Source organism: Pelodiscus sinensis, chromosome 21, assembly GCF_049634645.1.
Source record: "Pelodiscus sinensis isolate JC-2024 chromosome 21, ASM4963464v1, whole genome shotgun sequence".
NCBI lineage: Eukaryota > Metazoa > Chordata > Testudines > Trionychidae > Pelodiscus > Pelodiscus sinensis.
The window spans coordinates 19,007,745-19,025,770 of NC_134731.1; the positions used below are offsets into that span (position 1 = coordinate 19,007,745).

Sequence of the window (18,026 nt, forward strand, 5' to 3'; positions counted from 1 at the left end):
CCCTCACGATCAAACCCCTGCCATCCCTCTCTTCTCAGGGCCTTCCATTTTCAACCCCTTAGCCATTGCTCAGCTCAGGAGCAACCACTGCAGTGCTGCCCGGCACTGCCATCCACAGCAAAGGCCTTGAGGAATAAGAGCTGCGAGTGGCAGCTCCTGCTACAAGAGAGAACAGCAGGCACACAGGACCAGAAGGGAGTGGAGAATCGAATAGCTCTGCTCACAGCATCAGGCCATAGCACCACCTCTTCAGGGAGTTCTCTGCTTCCAGCACCTCCGCACACGGCAAAGTCACATACATCACACACTGGCCCAGCCTGTCCTTACAACCAGCCTAAGTGGCCTGGAAGGGTCTTCCAGCAGCAGAGAGTCACCATTGAGGCTGCTGCAACACTCACCCCCCTCGCGGACAGCACAGCGGAAAGGAGCATGGCCAGAACAGCTCCTCAGTTACGCTCCCATCACCTCGTGGCCGCAGCAATGCGGGTCTGGGTGTGGAGGAAGAGGAAGGCTGGGAGGAGCACACAGTAGCCATGTGGCAGCAGCCTGCAAGCTCAGGGAAGAAGCCTCTACTCTGAAGGTGACCTCTAGCACTTACAAGTCTGTGGCCTGGGATTACGTTCTACAATGGAGGTTTCTCGTATTACATCCTTACCTGTAGAGACTCTTCTTCCTTAAGCAGCTCTTTGGGAGGGAACAAATCCTTGGCCTGGATGTACTCCAAACTAGGAGGGCCTTCCTCACCCTGCATTGCAAACAGAAAGCACACTCAGGCAAGGGAAGGCTGGAGCAGTTTCAGGGTATCTGGAGAAAGCGCTCCTGTGCTATGGATTTGGAAAAGCAGGGTCCCTCTCACTCTGGAAAAGTAACTTTTTTAACCTAAAGTACCTCACAGACATCATGGACTAACTCCCACTGTGTTATAGCTTTGCTGCTCAATGAAAGTCTTGCACTAACTCATTTATTAGGTCGAGTGGAAACGTCTGGAATTAGATGATGCAAGATTGAAACTTGGAAAGCTCCATGAAAGTTGCTGAACATGAGCATGTTTGTAGCATCTTCAAGCTCACATACAACTCTTAGAGACCCGATTCTCAGAAGCCCCATTAAGGTACCTCAAACTGGGAACCCCAAATCACACATGGAAATCTAGCCCTAATTTTTACTCACTTTTAAATGGTGCAAAATGGCATTTATTTCTCTTCTCCCATTAAAGGACTTGATTCCTTAGAACATTTTTTTTTAATGCAGATATTAACTGGACAGGGTAACAGTTTGAGAGAAAAGCAGTTTAGAAGTCTAACTTTCACTGAAGCAAAATGCAGGACAATGTAGCACTTTAAAGACTAACAAGATGGTTTATTAGATGATGAGCTTTCGTGGGCCAGACCCACTTTCTCAGATCTGAGGAAGTGGGTCTGGCCCACGAAAGCTCATCATCTAATAAACCCGTGGTCCCCAACACGGTGCCCGCGGGCGCCATGGCGCCCGTGGGGGCATTTGTCGGCGCCCGCCAAGTACTCAGGGCTGGCCTGGTCCTGGGCACGTGGCGCATGCGCGGTGCCGGAGCCAGAGCCGGCCCCGGGTGCGTGGCGTACAGTGAGCGCCGGCCCTGGGGGCGCCCTGGATTGACCACCCGCGGCGCTTGAAGGAGGGGGAGAGAGCGCCAGTGCCGACCCCGGGCGCGTGGCGCTTAGGGGAGGGGGAGGAAGAGAGCGCCAGCGCCGGCCCCGGGCGCGCGGCGCTTGGGGGAGGGGGGGAAGAGAGCGCCGGCCCCGGGCGCGCGGCGCTTGGGGGGGGGAGGGAGGGAACGCTGGCCCCAGGCGCGCGGCGCTTGGGGGAGGAGGGGAGAGAGCACCGGCCCCGGGCGCGCGGCACTTGAGGGGAGGGCGCGGGCCCCCGGAATGCGGCTATGGGGGGCCCCGCCCCCCCCGGGCGCCCGGCGGGCGAACGGCCACGCCCCCTGGCGCCTGGCAACCCCAAATGGTTGGGGACCACTGTAATAAACCATCTTGTTAGTCTTTAAAGTGCTACATTGTCCTGCATTTTGCTTCAGCTACCCCAGACTAACACGGCTACATTTCTATCACTATTTCACTGAAACCTATCTTTGTAATTAATTTTCTTCTACGGTCACTCAAACTGGGTTATTTATTGGTCATGAGTGAGGTCTAGGTTTGGATAAAATACACTATCGCAATTATCAAAAAACAAAAGTGTGCAACAAATAAAATACTGTTGTCCCTGAGCCTTTTGGGGAAGAAACATGAAATCTAGCACGAGGCTAGTCTGACAGACTACAGCATCCTACTGATTGGCCACATTATAAGGATGTAAACACACATCACACCCGCTCTGTAATTTCTTAGCTCACTTGCCACAATTAATCGTGCACGCAGAATTTCCTTTCCCTCACAGACATGGGCCACAGAATCAAGCAGAGCCCAGCTATCACATAGCAGACACTGTGGTGGGAGGGGCAGAGTGATCGAGGTTGCCAAGAGCTGCTGTTTCCAGTAGAGAAGTAAAATCCCAATTAACCAGTTAACCAACTAAGCTGGATCCCGGACAGGGGACCACTCCAGCCCAGCTGGAGCAGCCCTCAGGGCGCCTGCTCCCAGCCATCAGCTGCAGGGGCTGGCTGCCGGCTCCTGACCTCACAGACCACAGGTGCGGGGCTGCTCCCAGGGAACTAGTTAACCATTCACATGCCTCTTTTCCAGCACACCCTGAGGAAAGGAGATGGCATCGTGTGGGAATCTCCACACACACCTGGGTGCACGCATCGGGCTATTTCTCTCACTGGATCCCTGGGCTCCCAGGAGTAGAAAGGGCCCCATAGCTGGGCTCGGAGCATATGGGTGTTTGGTGTAGTGACCCATCAAACCAAAACTTGGCTCTGGGGAGAAGGGGCTGTGGGTGTCTGGTTCTGCTGCTGGGCTCTAGCAGGGGGCAGGGAGAGAGGAGAAAGGGCAGAGAAACAGAACTAGGTTGTCACAGGAGTTTCACGCTTTGCTCCTGGGGGAGGGAGGGAGGGGAGACACAGAGAGTGAGTATCTTTTGTTACAGACATACTTGCCCAACAGGCATTTTGAAATAGATTACCAAAATAATTGAAACTGGCACAATTACGACGAGTTATTTTGTCAAACACAATCGGCAGAATTTTAAAATAGCGTGTGCAGAATTTTCTGGCACAGAACGTCCCCAAAGTATCTTGTGGTGCACAGAATGCAGGCCCAACCCCCCTCCTCCCCCGCCCCCCCCACACAGGGCCTAAAACTTCTCTCCCCCTGCCCATCACCAGAATGTGCCTCTCCACAACGCACAGAACATTGCACACACCTCTCTCCCTGCAGGACACTGTGCACATGCATGTGTGCCAGGGGGGCCAGGTGTCCCCATTTCACAGGGAGAGTCCTGGTAGGTGAGACTGTCTCTAGAGGCATCTATTATCTCCCACCCTGGCCTGATTTTTCACGCTTGCTCTTGGGTCACCCGAACATACGTGCACAGCACACTCCTAGTGCTCTCACACACACACAGAGGCCTTGGGGTTTGCTCAAGGCCAGGCCTACATCCAAGTGGCCAGGCGGGATCAGACCAAAGGTCCATCCAGCCCAGCGTCCTGTCTGCCCACAGTGGCCAGTGCCAGGAGCCCCAGAGGGAGTGAGCAGAGCAGAGAATCAGCCAGTGATCCCTTCCCTGTTCCCATTCCCAGCCCCTGACAAACAGCGGCTTGTCCTGACAGACACACCCACCGGGCACGGAATGACCAGTACTGCTAGCAATACCGGTTCTAGTTCATGGCTAGACAGTCTATGGCGTAGGGCCATCAGATCTCCACCGTGGCAGCCAGTAAGTCCCAGGACTCCTAGCCACAAAGGCAGCACCACAAGTGTCTGGGTAGCACAAAAAGGCTGTGAAGAGTGCTGCAGCCCACCGCACAAGGGCTCCCTTAAGGAACCAGCTCAGGATTGGCATGAAGCCAGTTCGGAGAGCCATGTTCCCCCTCTTCCCATCACTTATAGGAGATGCTCTAACCCAGCAACAAAACTGTTTGCAGCCGGGGCTGGGCTGAGCACTTGTGGTGACCCCTCCTGGCCTTGTAACATGTGGATCTGTGGGTCCCCATACTCATCCCCTTCCTTCCTGGGCCCTGCGTTGCCCTCAACATGCTGATAACACTACAGTTTTGCATGAAGATAGTGACTAATCCAGTGCCATGCGGCAAGGTTTCAGCCAGCCAGCTGTCTGCAGGGGTCAGGCAGGCATTGCTTTTTCAACGCACTACTGGCTACATAGATCAAGGTTTATTTTGCCTTCCTCTGCAGCATGAGGGATTCTCCGCAGCTGGGAAGAGACACCAGGCAGGCTGGACCAGCGCTCTGAAGGGATACAGAGAATCCTTTCTAGTCACCTGGCTAGTGTGTCTTGGTCACATGCTAGAGCCCAGCTGATTACCAGAGCTAGGGATGGAAAGGAATCCCCCTGCCCCTCCCACATCCAGTCTGCACAGAGGCTAGGGAGTTCACACCTTAGGCCAGGGCTGTGTCTATCCCTCTGCAGCACAGGGTCTGAATCAGCTGGGCACATCTCGCCTGATCAGTTCCCTGTCTGTACAGGGACAGGGCCATCGGGGGCACCTCAGGCTCCCTTGCTCTCCCCCGGGCACAGTGAAATGCTCTGGGCTCCACACAGAGGTCACTGGGGAAGATCAAACTAGATGATCCGATGGCCCCTGTCTGGTGACACTATAAAACCCTGGCGTGACTCCCAGCGGGAAGCCAACTCCCTGGAACTCCCTAGTGACCAGCCAGGCTGCAGGTGCCAGGTGCAGAGAACAGGGAGACTTCCACAGGCTTCCACCCTACTGCTCGCCAGTAGCAAAGGGCTACCTGGAGAGGCTCTAGGGCACCGGAGCAAGAAGCCTGCAAGCCGGCAGTCAGCGCCGGCCCAGCTCGCTGGGAGCCAAGTGGTGATAAAGCAGGAAGCGCACGGCAAGGCGGCGGCAGCATCACACAAGAGGACAGACAGGAACAGGGCTCGTGGCCAGGTGGCTGCAGCATGCCAGCTCACAGCAGGGGGTACCTGGGTTGCGGTACCAGACACGCAGCCCACTATGTAACACCGGGGGGGGGGGCGCACCCTGGGCACAGAACGGGACAGGAGAGCAGCCAGCCTATTTCCCAGCGGACATGTACCGGGGCGGGGAGGCCCCCTGCAGGGCACGTCATTAGAATGGGAGCACTGGGATCCCCCACAGCAGCAGGCACGGCTACTCCGGGGTTCCCCACTGGTACCTGCTGCTGTCATACTGTAATTTTCCAGCTGCAGCCTGGGGCCGGCTGGGCGGCTGCGCAGCACAGCACCCTCCCTCTGGCCTCCGTGACCGGCTCTCGACCATGGGCTTGGCACAGCTGCGGCCTCGGGAAAGAGCAGACTGCTGCAGGAACGCCGGGGCTACTCCCAGGAGCGCGCGGGACGAGTGGGGGGCAGATTCCTGCCCCAAGGAAGAGCAGCTAGGCACAGTGAGAGCAGCATACGGAGCCTAGGCAGGCCCAGAGGAGCTGCAGGACGCCCACCCCAAGGACAGGCTGCCCCTTCCCTGCCTCAGGCTAAGAGCCAGCGCGCAAGCCCGGCCTGCAGCCCTGCCTGCGGCCAGGGAGCAGACAACAGGGAGGAGAGGAGGCGGCACTTACAAAGCAGTTGAGCATGGAGCAGGAGCTGCGGCCCGGCAGACTCATGTTCATCTCCAGAGGCGGCGGCTGGACTGGGCGCACGCAAGCAGCATTGCCCTCCTCTGCTGCCCGCAGCGTCTCCGACGCTCACACCCGGTTAGCGCAGCCTTCCCCGCCAGCAACGGAGGGCAGGGGCATCCCTGCCGCAAGCGGCTACAGCAGGTGTGCCTGCTGGTGCGGCTGCCGCCGCTGACAATGGAAGCGGGGGAGGGAAGGAGGAGGGAGAGACTCCACCTACCTCCCGAGGAAGCAGAGCAGACCCTGCCATCTGAGTGTCTCCTTGACAGGCTGCATGGAAAATGGAGACACCAGCAAAGGGCCAGAAGAGTTCCCCCTCCCCAGCCCTGAAGAGGGGATTCTGCTGACACACGGCTCTAGGCACAGCCCCCCTGGCTAGGCTGCAAGCTGGGGGAGAGGAGTCTGCAGGAAAGGCAGTCCCGGCCTGCAGCACGCCCCAGCGGCACCTGCCCTTGCCACCGACCCAGACAGCGTGTGCAGGAATGCGCAGGAACAATAGCTGGCAGCTGCTTTGTGCGCCCACCCTCAGCCCCTCCCCCCACAGGGCCTGGCCCCGCTCCCAGCCCACAGACCTCCCTGGACGGCAGCTCCCCACTGCTCACAGCCTTCGCTCCTCTCCCCCCCACAGCCTCCTCTTGCTATGGACCCCCCCAGGAACTGCCTGAGCCCACAGGCCCCATCCACACATTTCCCTGGGAGCTAGCCCGGGGGCACCTGTCAATCAGTCTGACCAGCATCGGCCTACAGGCCCCGCATCTGTGCCAGGCCTCGGGCTGCCGTTCCAATGCAGCGGTACTGGGGGCAGAGCAGCACCCCGGTAGCTGTGACAGGCCTAGCGTTGTGCTCCCACCATTACCTCCCGTCACCTCTCCACAGGGCTGATGAACGACCCAGACTTAGCGCCTGCCACAAGCCATGCTGAGCGCGTTTCCCACTGGCTTGCACACTAGCAGGCCCCAGCCCTCCCCTTCCCAGCACCACCGCTGACACGCTAGAGACCACGCAGGAACCAGCAGGCGAGGGCCTGGGGCCTTCTCGGTGCAAGACAGGCCCATGTTCGGCCACAACCCATGCCAACGGCCCTGGCCTGGTACTCCGAGGGCACTGGCATGGGGGAAATGAACTGTGGGCTAAGCGGGGGTGGGGGGAACCTGGGGCCAGACACTGCTTCCAGCCCCCAGCCTGAGCACAGGGGAGGAGGCGCGCAGAAGAGATGGCTGGAGTGGGGAGCCACCTTGGGCAGTTAGGCAGCCGCAGGGCAAGCTCCTGAACCCCTTCCATGCCTGAAGCACTCGCAGCCTGAATCCACACCAGGCAGCAGGATGGGAGCAGGCCAAGCCCCAAGCGCCTTCCCTGCCTGGGTAGCCACAGCACCCACCCCAGCCAGACACTGCTGCCATCGCATGTCAGGAGGCATGCGGAGAGAGTGGGGTGGCTGCAGCGGGGAGGAGCAGGTGACCAGGCAGTAGTAGGACAAGCCCCCGAACTTCTTCTGTGCCTGGGGCAGCCAGAGCAGGCAGGACCAGGCAGCTGGACAGATACAGGGCACACCCCCAGCCAGACACTACTCCCATCCTGTTCTTCTGCACACAGCTGAGGAGAGCGGAGTGGCTGGAGCAGGAACTGGTGGACACGGCCCCCGAGGCTCTGCTCTGGCTGGGGTGGCTGCAACAGTGGTTTGGGGGTTTGTTTTCTGTTTCACTTTCTGTAATAGCATTGAGCACATGCTGGCGTCCTTACTGCAGATGCAGTGATTCAGGTAGCTGCTTGAAGATCCATAAAAGGCTATCAGCCAGCGGGTAGGAATGGTGTTCCTGGCCTCTGTTTGTCAGAGGCTGGAGAGGGATGGCAGGAGACAAATCACTTGATCATTGTCTTCGGTCCACCCTCTCTGGGGCACCTGGTGCTGGCCACTGTCGGCAAACAGGCTACTGGGCTGGATGGACCTTTGGACTGACCCAGTATGACCATTTTTATGTAAGATAAAGATTCCTGCCCTTTTCAAATTAAAAATGGCTTCTACAAGAAAAGAAGTAGACAGAAAGTGTTGTGGTTTTAATGAAAAATGGACAAGTGACTACTTTTTGTGGAGGTGAAAATCAATCCCATTTGCCTGATTGACACAGAAGCAATTTCTGTCTGGAAAAAATGCAAACCTAGAAAGACAACACAAAACACATCAAATGTGACTAATATCAAGGAGAGCCGTGTGCGGAAAAAATTAAAGAATTTGAATACACAGCAAACAATTTTCACAAAACCACAAAAGAAGATGGACATGTTATGCAAACACATTGGTCGAGGAGTGAACTTACAGCAAAAAATAATTCAGCCTCGTTCAGAGGGGGAGTTTGTAAAGGACTGCATCGATGCAACTGCAGCTTTACTGGCTCCAGAGACTCTCGGATTGTTTGAGAGCATGAGCTTATCTGGTAGGACAGTGTCAGATCGGATTCAGGATACGGCTCTGGAGATTGAAATGTCTCAAAGATTCTGCAGCTGATTCTGAGTTCTACTCTGGTTGTTGCTGAGACAAAGCACAGCCCAGCTGGCTCTCTTCCTGCAAGGAATCACACCAGGTTTTGAGATTCGAGAGGACTTGCATTTGTCAGTATCAACGCGTGATTCCATCAGAGGTGAAGACACTTTTGAGAAGGTTGTCACCTGAGCACAGGCTTCAGTTATTTGAAAAATTCAGGGTCTTCCTACTGATGGTATTCAAGATACAGGTGGATCTCGGAAGGGATGGGTTACCTTAGTCAAGAAAGAAATGGATCACGTTGGTCTTGATCCAAATAAGTCACTGCATCACTTCCCAAGAGAGCCTGCGTGCCCAGGGCATGCGACTGAACAATGGAATGCTGACAGCAGTGTTGAAAGTAAATGATCTTTGAACTGTTCAAAGAGCTATTGAAAGATCTTCAAGCAGAGTCTGGTTGTTTGGTTTATTATTGTGAAGTGTGATGCTGATGCAGTTTTATGAACTGAGGAACGAAGTGAAACTTTTCATGGAAATGAAGAGCAAACCTGTGGCCACGTGTCCTTGTGCTGATGGGTGACATTGCTCAGTGCTTGTCAGAGCTCAATGACCAATTACAAGGATCTAACCAGCTTCTTACTTCCCTTCCTTCAAACATCAAGTCATTCTCAGCTAACTTCAAGTTTGACAATTCAACTGGAAAAGGACAACATGGTGCATTCCCCAGCCCTTCAGAGATAAGCACCCGCTTCAGCAGTAGCATACACCAAGGAGTGCACAAACTTTCTGCTGAAATTTTGTGAGCCAGCAGTTTCAAGACTAAGACAGGAAGAACGGGAATGACATGTCTTTCGAACTGTTCTGTGGAGAAGTACTCCATCTGCCCAGAGCCTCTCAACAGTGACTGAAAGGGAACTTCTGGCTAGCCACACACCAGCGCTGGAGTTCTACAGCCTCTATGGAGGTGCCGGTACATGGGTGAAAGTCGCATCGCTGTTTGGTACAACATACTGCTCCGAGCAGTTCTTTTCAAACTCTCTTGTGGCGAGTCGCCTGCGTGCCAGATTCACAGATGCAAAACTGGAAAGCCACAACCAGCAACATCTTCAGTTCTAGCAAGCATAGGGAGGCTCACCAAGGAATCACAACCTCAGGCATCACACTAGTGTTTCCCAATTGGTGCTCCGCAGAATCCTGGGGTTCCACGGAGCACAACGAGGGGTTCCGCGAGGAGCCGGCGCTCCCCCGCCCCCTCTGAAAAAAAAAAAACGAGAGCGAGAGAGCCGGCTAGCCAGCAGAGGCACGGGCGGCGAGTTTTGTGGGCTTGTGGTGCCCATGCTCCCGCAATATCTGGAGCTGGACCCGACCCCACGTGCGCGTCCTCCCATCCCGGCCCCAGAGCGTCTCTCCCCCGGACCGGACCCAGACCCGTCCCTGCCATGCACGACCTTCCCTGAGCTCCCCCTGGCTGGCTGCTGCTGTCCTGCGCAGCGCGCTCAAACCAGCAGGTGGAGAGACGCCCGGACGTGACATAACGTCACAGCCCGGGATTTTAAACTTGCTGGGCGCTGTGATGCGCCGCATGGCTGAGTTGCGGCTTCAGAGTCCGGGGACAGAGCACAGACTCCGGCCCCACAAAGTGGAAGGCAGAAGGTACGGGAGGGGGAGGGGGAGGGAAAGGGGAAGGGCTGGGGGAGGAAGGTGCTTGTGCGAAGGGGAAGGCACCCAGTGGTCCCCAAGACAGTGCCCGCGGGTGCCGGGCGCGCGGCGCTTGGGGGGGGGGCGCGCCGGGCTTGGAGGGGGGGGCGCGCCGGGCTTGGAGGGGGGGGCGCGCCGGGCGCGCGGCGCTTGGGGGGGGGCGCCGGGCGCGCGGCGCTTGGGGGGGCGCCGGGCGCGCGGCGCTTGGGGGGGGGCGCCGGGCGCGCGGCGCTTGGGGGGGGGCGCCGGGCGCGCGGCGCTTGGGGGGGGGCGCCGGTCCCGGGCACACAAGTGTCCCCACCCTCTGGCGCCCGCCGGGTGAACGGCCACCCCCCCTGGTGCCCGGCAACCTCCAGTGGTTGGGGACCACTGCACCAAAGGGACGGGGTGGAGGAGAGACAAACGCCAGGGGGCCAAGCGCAGACAATGAGGAAAAGGGCAGGAGGGGAGGTGTCAGTGGGAGGAGGACAGGGTGATGCTGGGAGGGGAGGGTAAGGGCATTGGGGGCTAGAAGGGCGAGGGGAGGTGCTGGGAGAAAGCTTGAAAGAAGGGGTGGGCATGAGGAAGGCAGGGATGGAGCAAGTCATGTGAGAGGGCAGAGGGGCATGAGGGGAATGGGGGCAGAGGGTGGTGAGTGGTGGGCATCAGGGAAAAATGGAGCAAAGAGGGTAGGGGAAGTGAGGGAAGGGGGAGGCACCAGGAAGGTGCAGGGGTAAGAGAAGGTGCAGGTGCCAGGGGATTCTGGGCAGACACCTGCCCAGTGGAGGGACCACCATCAGAGGAGAGAGGCAGGGCAGGTGTGTAGAGGGAGGTGTTAGAAGAGGGGATGAGGAGGGGTAGCTCATGAACAGAGTAGGGCTACTGGAGGAGTGGGCACAGGGAGGAGAGAAGGGCTGGTGGAGGGGGGCAGGTCGCAGGAGGGCTGAGGACAGTGAGAAGAGCAGGAGTCAGGACAGCAGAGGAGGGTGAGGAGTCGGGGGGCAGCAGGCACCAGGGGAGCTGACATGGCAGCAGAGGGAAAAGGTAGAGGTTTACAAATATTTATTAATAACTTGGGTGGCACATCCAAACAAGCCACATGAACTCAATACCGGTGCACAACACAAAATTCATTTTGCTCATGTGAGGAAACTCTTAGGCTATGTCTACACTGGTTGTTTCTTGTGCAAGAACACGTCCACTCTTCCATGTGCGAGCTGTGCTTTTGCACAAGAGCATCTATGGCAGCGTGGACACTCTCTTGTCCAACAAAGTGCCGATGGCCATTTTAGCCATAGGGCTTTCTTGCTCAAGAAATTCATGCTGCCTATCTACACTGGCCTCTTGTGCAAGAACGGTTGCTCAAAAGGGCTTATTCCTGAGTGGGAGCATCGTAGTTCTTGTGCAAGAAGCCCTGATTTCATACATGAGAACGTTAGTGTACTTGTGCAAGAACACACGGCCAGTGTAGACAGGCAGCAAATTTTTGCAGAAGAGCGGCCACTTTGGCGCAAGATCGTGCCAGTGTAGACACAGCCAAAGGGAGGGAGGAAGGCAGGGGCAGGGAATCAGCACTGGCTCAGCATGTCTATATGGTTTGGGGGAAGGTGCAGGGAAATTGAGCTCAGCTGATTATTAGCCAGCAAGACTGTTATGGAATCATCTCTCTAGCGGAGTTCCAGCAGAACTGGGCACTCAAAATTCAGTGGTTACACGTTCACACAAACATTTGCTAACATCCCAACTAGAAGCCTCTAGGCTCAGTCAGGCTTTGCAATGACTATCTGACATTTGCGTTATAAAAGCAGGTTAATGCTACAGGCATTAGTGAAGACCAACACCACACAAGGTGCCGAGACCTTTGCATGCTCCCTGTAACGGGCTGTCACTGACCTGGGGGCAGGGCGGCCGGAACCCCCACCGGCCGGGGGCTGACGGCCAGGTCCGGACCTCCCGGGGCTCCCCCAGCGCGAGCCGGAGGGAGAGGCAGACAGGGACGCTACCACCGCGCCTGCAGCGCAAGTATGGCCCGTCCCCCGAGGCCCCGCACGGTGGGGGCGGGGCGGAGGGACGCAGCCATCGGGCTAGGCCGCACGCCAGGGCGTGCCCGGAAGGGGCGGGGCCCCGGGCGGCGGCCGGCGCGGCGGGCCAATTCAAAAGGGCCTGCCGCCAGCGGGGCGGGGGAGAGGCACCTCGCAGCGGCGGAGGAGCGGCCCCCACCACAGGACGGAGTCCGAACGCCGTGCCGCCCGGCTATCCGCCCGGCGTTGGTCCCGGGGCCTCCAGGACAGCTACTGCCCCTGGCGATCGGTCAGTCCCTCGCCGGACGGCGGACGGACCCCGCCGCGCAGGGCCAGGAGGGAACGGGACAGCCAGGGACGGACCGGGCCTAGAGAACCCGCCCCGGAGACTTCACCCGAACTCCGGACGCCACGGACCGCCGAACCAGGGTAGGCCGGGGGCACCGGGGGCGATTCACAGGAGGTACCTGGAGGGAGGAAGGAGCCCGGGGCAGGGCGCTTTTGGCGGCCGTAGGTGGACGAGCTTAAGGGCGGAATGCCTGGGGTGGGCCAAGTATATCTCTTAGATCTATCGAAAGGCTATTGGCAGATCCCGCTGAACCCCCAGGATAAGAAAAGACCGCGTTTGCGACCCCATTCGGCCTGTTCCAGTTTCGACGGATGCCATTCGGTCTCCACGGGGCAGCAGCGACCTTCCAGCGGGTCATGGACCAGGTACTGTATACAGCGTGACATGGCCGGAACACCTCCAACATCTTGAAGCCGTGATGCGAGCGCTACAAGAGGCGGGCCTCACGGCGAACCCCAAAAAGTGCCACTTTGCCCAGCGGGAGGTGTCATACCTGGGCTACACTGTGGGAGGAGGACAACTGAAACCACTGTTGGGGAAGGTGGAAGCCCTACGGGACTATCCGCCCCCGTCAACGAAGAGGCAGGTACGGGGGTTTTTGGGATTGGTGGGATATTACCGCCGGTTCGTGCCGGACTTCGCCACGATCGCAGCCCCCCTGAAGGAGCTGACCAAAGACGCCCACCCCAATAGGGTACAGTGGACGGCACAAGCCGAGCAGGCCTTCCACGAATTAAAACACAGGTTAGTCCAAGCCCCAGTGTTGAGGCAGCCTGACTTTGAAAGACCATTCTGTTTATACACAGATGCATCTGAATGCGGCCTAGGGGCAGTACTAGCCCAGGACTATGACGGAGATGAACATCCAATCCTTTATTTGAGCCGGAAACTCCTACCAGGAGAGAGACACTATGCCACGATCAAGAAAGAGGCTTTGGCGGTGAAGTGGGCCATCGAGGCCCTAAGGTATTACCTATGGGGCAATAAATTTAAACTGATTACGGACCATGCCCCACTAGTGTGATTAAATTCCATGAAAACTCGAATCCGCGCCTAACTCACTGGTATATGGCACTATAGCCTTACCAATTCGACGTGGAATATCGAGCCGGGAAAAAACACCAAAACGCGGACGTTTTTCACGGGTGTTCGAGCCTGCTGGGAACGAGGGAAACCCCGCGGTAAGGGGGGGGGGAGGTGTGACGGGCTGTCACTGACCTGGGGGCGGGGCGGCCGGAGCCCCCGCCGGCCGGGGGCTGACGGCCAGGTCCGGACCTCCCGGGGCTCCCCCAGCGCGAGCCGGAGGGAGAGGCAGACGGGGACGCTACCACCGCGCCTGCGCCAGCAACGCAAGTACGGCCCGTCCCCCGAGGCCCCGCACGGTGGGGGCGGGGCGGAGGGACGCAGCCATTGGGCTAGGCTGCATGCCGGGGCGTGCCCGGAAGGGGCGGGGCCCCGGGCGGCGGCCGGCGCGGTGGGCCAATTCAAAGGGGCCTGCCGCCAGCGGGGCGGGGGAGAGGCTCCTCGCAGTGGTGGGGGCCGCTCCTCCACCGCAGGACAGAGTCCGAACGCCGTGCCGCCCGGCTATCCGCCCGGAGTTGATCCCGGGGCCTCCAGGACAGCCACTGCCCTTGGCGATCGGTCAGTCCCTCGCCGGACGGCGGACGGACCCCGCCGCGCAGGGCCAGGAGGGAACGGGACAGCCAGGGACGGACCGGACCTAGAGAACCCGCCCCGGAGACTTCACCCGAACTCCGGACGCCACGGACCGCCGAACCAGGGTAGGCCGGGGGCACCGGGGGCGATTCACAGGAGGTACCTGGAGGGAGGAAGGAGCCCGGGGCAGGGCGCTTTTGGCGGCCGTAGGTGGACGAGCTTAAGGGCGGAGTGACTTCGCCCTTCCCCCCCGTCCACCGCGCCGGGGCACCAGCCAGCCCCAGCATCTAGGGCCCCGGGCTGGGACCCGGAGAGAGGGTGGGACCGGGTCCCCCTCCCTCCCTTGGAGGAGCAAACCGCTCCCAAAGACCCAAGGAAAGAAACTACAAGGCGAACCCCGCGGGGGAAAGGGAACCCCGGACAGGGGCCGGCGCCTCGCTCCGCTTGGACGGGTAACGACCAGAGGGTTCACTGACCCCCCCCCTCCTGCCTCGGAGGGGGTGATCGCACCCAGACCCGGGACCCCCTAGTGCAGGCAAGGGATTGAAGAGGGGGCAGAGGGTTCGCAGACACCCCCCTCTCCCCCAGAGAGGGGGTGAACGCACCCCTGAACCCCTACACTTCCCATGAGGTCTCCACCCCCTCTAAAGAGTGACTATCCAGATCACTGCCCCAGCACATCAAAAACTTTTATTCATGCCACAGTCCAGCAGGGAAAGCGTTTCTTCATTCAGAATCAATTTGTAACTTGAGAAAATGGTGGGTATTTACTCAAGCGGATCAACATTTGCTTCAATTTCATCTCAGCCCTCGCTCCCAAAGCATGTTGGTCCGTAGAGTTTGCAGCCCTAAAACCAAGCCGCTTCCCAATAAAGGGGCACAGAAAAGTATATTTCCATTTCTCAGCTCCAAAAGACTGGGTTCGTTTTCTTCAAGCTTTGCAAGAAATTCTCCTCTGGCCTCACAATGCACTGGTTTTCAGACCAGGGAGGGTTCTTGAAAATGCTGCAGTGGAGCACAATAGAGGGTTTCTAATAGGACAATAGTTGCATGCATGACTAATAGAGCCACTTGCTAATGCTTGCTCTCCAAGCACTTGAACCTGCAAGGCACAGAAATCATTGCCAATTTGCAGGAGTATGGGCCGTAGGACTGAGCCAGAGATATAATTTCCATTTCCTATTTTAAGAGACCAACTAGGGAGCTTCCTCCAATTCCCTTGGGAGATTCTGCCAGTTCTTTGATCTCACAGGTGGGAAAGTTCTGACATTCAACCTAAATTGTCCCTTTCTTAATTTCATCCCCTTACTCCTTGTACTGGACTAAAAAAATAACTCTCCCCCCTTTTTCCACAGACTGGAGACTTGTAAACTTGTGTCCTACTTCCTAGGTTAAAATAGACATGGTTCCCAGTTTACCACTTGGAATCTGAAAGACGAACTCTCCAACCCCTTGATTATGTCTGTGCAATTGCGTCGTGTGCAGCAAGTGCGTACTGAAAAGCAGGTCGCTGCTCTACAGATCTCCTGGGTAGGGCTCTGAGCGAGGAACACTGTGGAAAAAGCCTAGGCTCAGGTAGTGGGTGCAGTGAGTGGGGCCAATGGCATATCTGTGAGGCCACTGCATTCCTGGTACAGAACACTATTCAGGATGAGATGTGTTGAGATAATATAGACTAGCCTTTAATTCTGTCAGCCACCACTATGAATAGTTGAGTCAACTTCCTGAAGGTCTTGTTCTATCAATGTAAGAGACCATCCTACGCACACCAAGGGAATGGAAACTGTTCTCTAGTGCTAGAGTGCGGTTTGTGTAAAATACTAGAAGGAAGATATCTGGGCTCATATGAAAATTGGAGACCACCTTTGGAAGGAAGGGTGGATGCAGATACAGTTGCATCAGTCTCAGACACCTTTCTGTCAGAAGTTACTGCAACCAGGAAAACCACCTTGTGAGAGAGACAGATCAGGGAACAAGCGGCCAATGGTTCAAATGGTGGACCCATAAGTTTGGAAAGGACATAGTTAAGGCCCCAGGAGGAACAGGACCTGAGAGTAGAGCCTGTCCGGGCCCTTTAAAAATTGGCTAACAAGTGGGTTGGTAAACACCAAATGACCCTGTGTACCCAGGTGGAAAGCAGATATGGCGGCGAGATGGACCCTAATGGAGGACACCAACAGGCCCTGCTGTTTAAGGTTGAGAAGATAGTCGGAGATGAGCGGTATCTTCTATGCTCTAAGTTGCAGCCTTTCCAGGTTTGGCTGTCGAAGGCTCCACAGGTGTCAGAAGGTCCAGGAAGAACAGTAGGGTGACTGTGATCTCTATGGACACATCTAGAGGAGATCTGTACTGATATTGAGGAGCCCAAGCTGGCGCAATCAATATGACCTGAGCCCGTCTCCCCCTGATCTCGAGGGAACCCTTGTCTAAGAGCGGTATGAGTGGGAAGGGAGACAGCGGACAATCTCCCCACATGAAGAGGAATGCATCCACAGTGGATCGCAGGCTGTGGTTCTGGAAGGAGCAGAACTGCTGGCACTTCCTGTTGAGTCTCGTGTTGAATAGGGAAAACCTCAGCATTGGAAGATTGAGTTCACAACCACCTGTGACCCTGAAACGACCTGCTGAGGTGGTTCCTTAACTCCTACTTAACTCCTTCAATCCTACTGCACTCCTGGGAGGTAAGACATTTGCACAATAATCAAATGTTCTACACAGAAGTCCCACAGCAGGAGGGCTTCTTGGCACTAGGGAGAAGAGTGTGCACCCCTGGATATAGAACATTACCACTGTATTGTCCATCATCACTGATACACAATGTCCTGTCAGGTAAGACTGGAAGGCCTGGCAAGTCGTGAGACTTCAGCAGAAGACTTGGAAATTTTATTTTGGGATATGAGCAGCCAAAAAACACAAAACCTTTACAGAAAGCGAAAACCCTTTTAAGAAGCCTCCCCTCTCAACCATATCATTTAGTGTCAATTTTCCAGAAACATGCATGCATCTGACGAAATGGGTCTTTGCCGACGAAAGCTTATGCTCCAACACTTTGGTTAGTCTAGAAGGTGCCACAGGATTCCTCGCCAATTTTCCAAAAAGTCTTCCTGGAGAGGACTTGTGAAGACTGAAATGGCTTGGTTTAGTTCTGCCAATATTAGAAGCCTCACCCACCTGTCTCTCATTTCTGATCTCCCAAAGTTCCAACCCAGCCCAATAAAAGTCTGATTTTTACACACACACCTAACAGAAACTAGTGCCAATCTGATCTATGGAGAAACTAGATTCACGGCAAGACTGCAATACATTTAACAGCCACTTTAGAAACCCAAACTATTGCACAAGTGCAGTGCAGCAGAGTTAGTATTGCTCCAAGAGAGATTCACAGTGTCTTTTATTTGAAGACAAAACTGTAAATTTATGTACCATTTTCTCTTTACATTTTGTATTTCACACATACACGTATCTTAAGAAAAACAGGAATCTTAGTACTTCAATTTTGCAAATTTTTCTGAAAGGATTTTTTAAAAAAGGAGGAGAAATAACTGGTGTTAGTCAGAACTCACTGCCACAGGCTTTGCCAAAGCAGCTCATGAGCTGGTACATCTCTGGTTACCTGGATTTTACTACTAACAAGCTCTATCTCTGAGGCATGGAACTATTTGTGGGTTGGGGGCCACTGACCCACAGTAAAATCATTTGGGGGCCAATTGTGAGAGAGAAAGAAAGACCCTCACCTCCCACCCCTTGAGCTTCTCCTCCCACTGCGGGGGTTGAGGGGCAGGAGCCCTGAGCCTCATGGGCCAGTTCAAGGCCAGCTGCAGGTTCCCCATCCCTGCTCTGCACGCAAAACTCAGCCGCCTTGCTAGAAAAGCTGTACAGCTTCTGATTCACAAGCTCTGCTGGGTTCACCCCCAGAGTCAGTCCATGGTAGCTCTCTAGAGCCCAATGGCTTTACCAACACAACTTGTCTAGTGCACTAACCAGCAACTAGATTCTGCATGAAATAGCCGTAGGTGCACACACTCTTCTCTTAGTTGCCAGGGCTAGCGCCCTTATTCTACCTGGATCCTATGGCTAGAGAAATC

General features: G+C 56.3%; 1 protein-coding gene across 7 annotated transcripts in view; it reads right to left on the reverse strand.

The window, feature by feature from the left end:
* The window catches only part of MTMR4 (myotubularin related protein 4), a 63,165-nt gene that overhangs the window by 25,828 nt on the left and 19,311 nt on the right, over positions 1-18,026 (reverse strand). For 4 of the 7 annotated variants that reach the window (XM_075905061.1, XM_075905058.1, XM_075905062.1 and 1 more), the window contains one exon: positions 656-745. The exons of the other annotated variants lie outside the window; for them this stretch is intronic. In XM_075905061.1, coding sequence (XP_075761176.1) covers positions 656-745 — 90 coding nt within the window. The remainder of the gene's footprint in view (positions 1-655; positions 746-18,026) is intronic. 7 annotated transcript variants of the gene reach the window in all.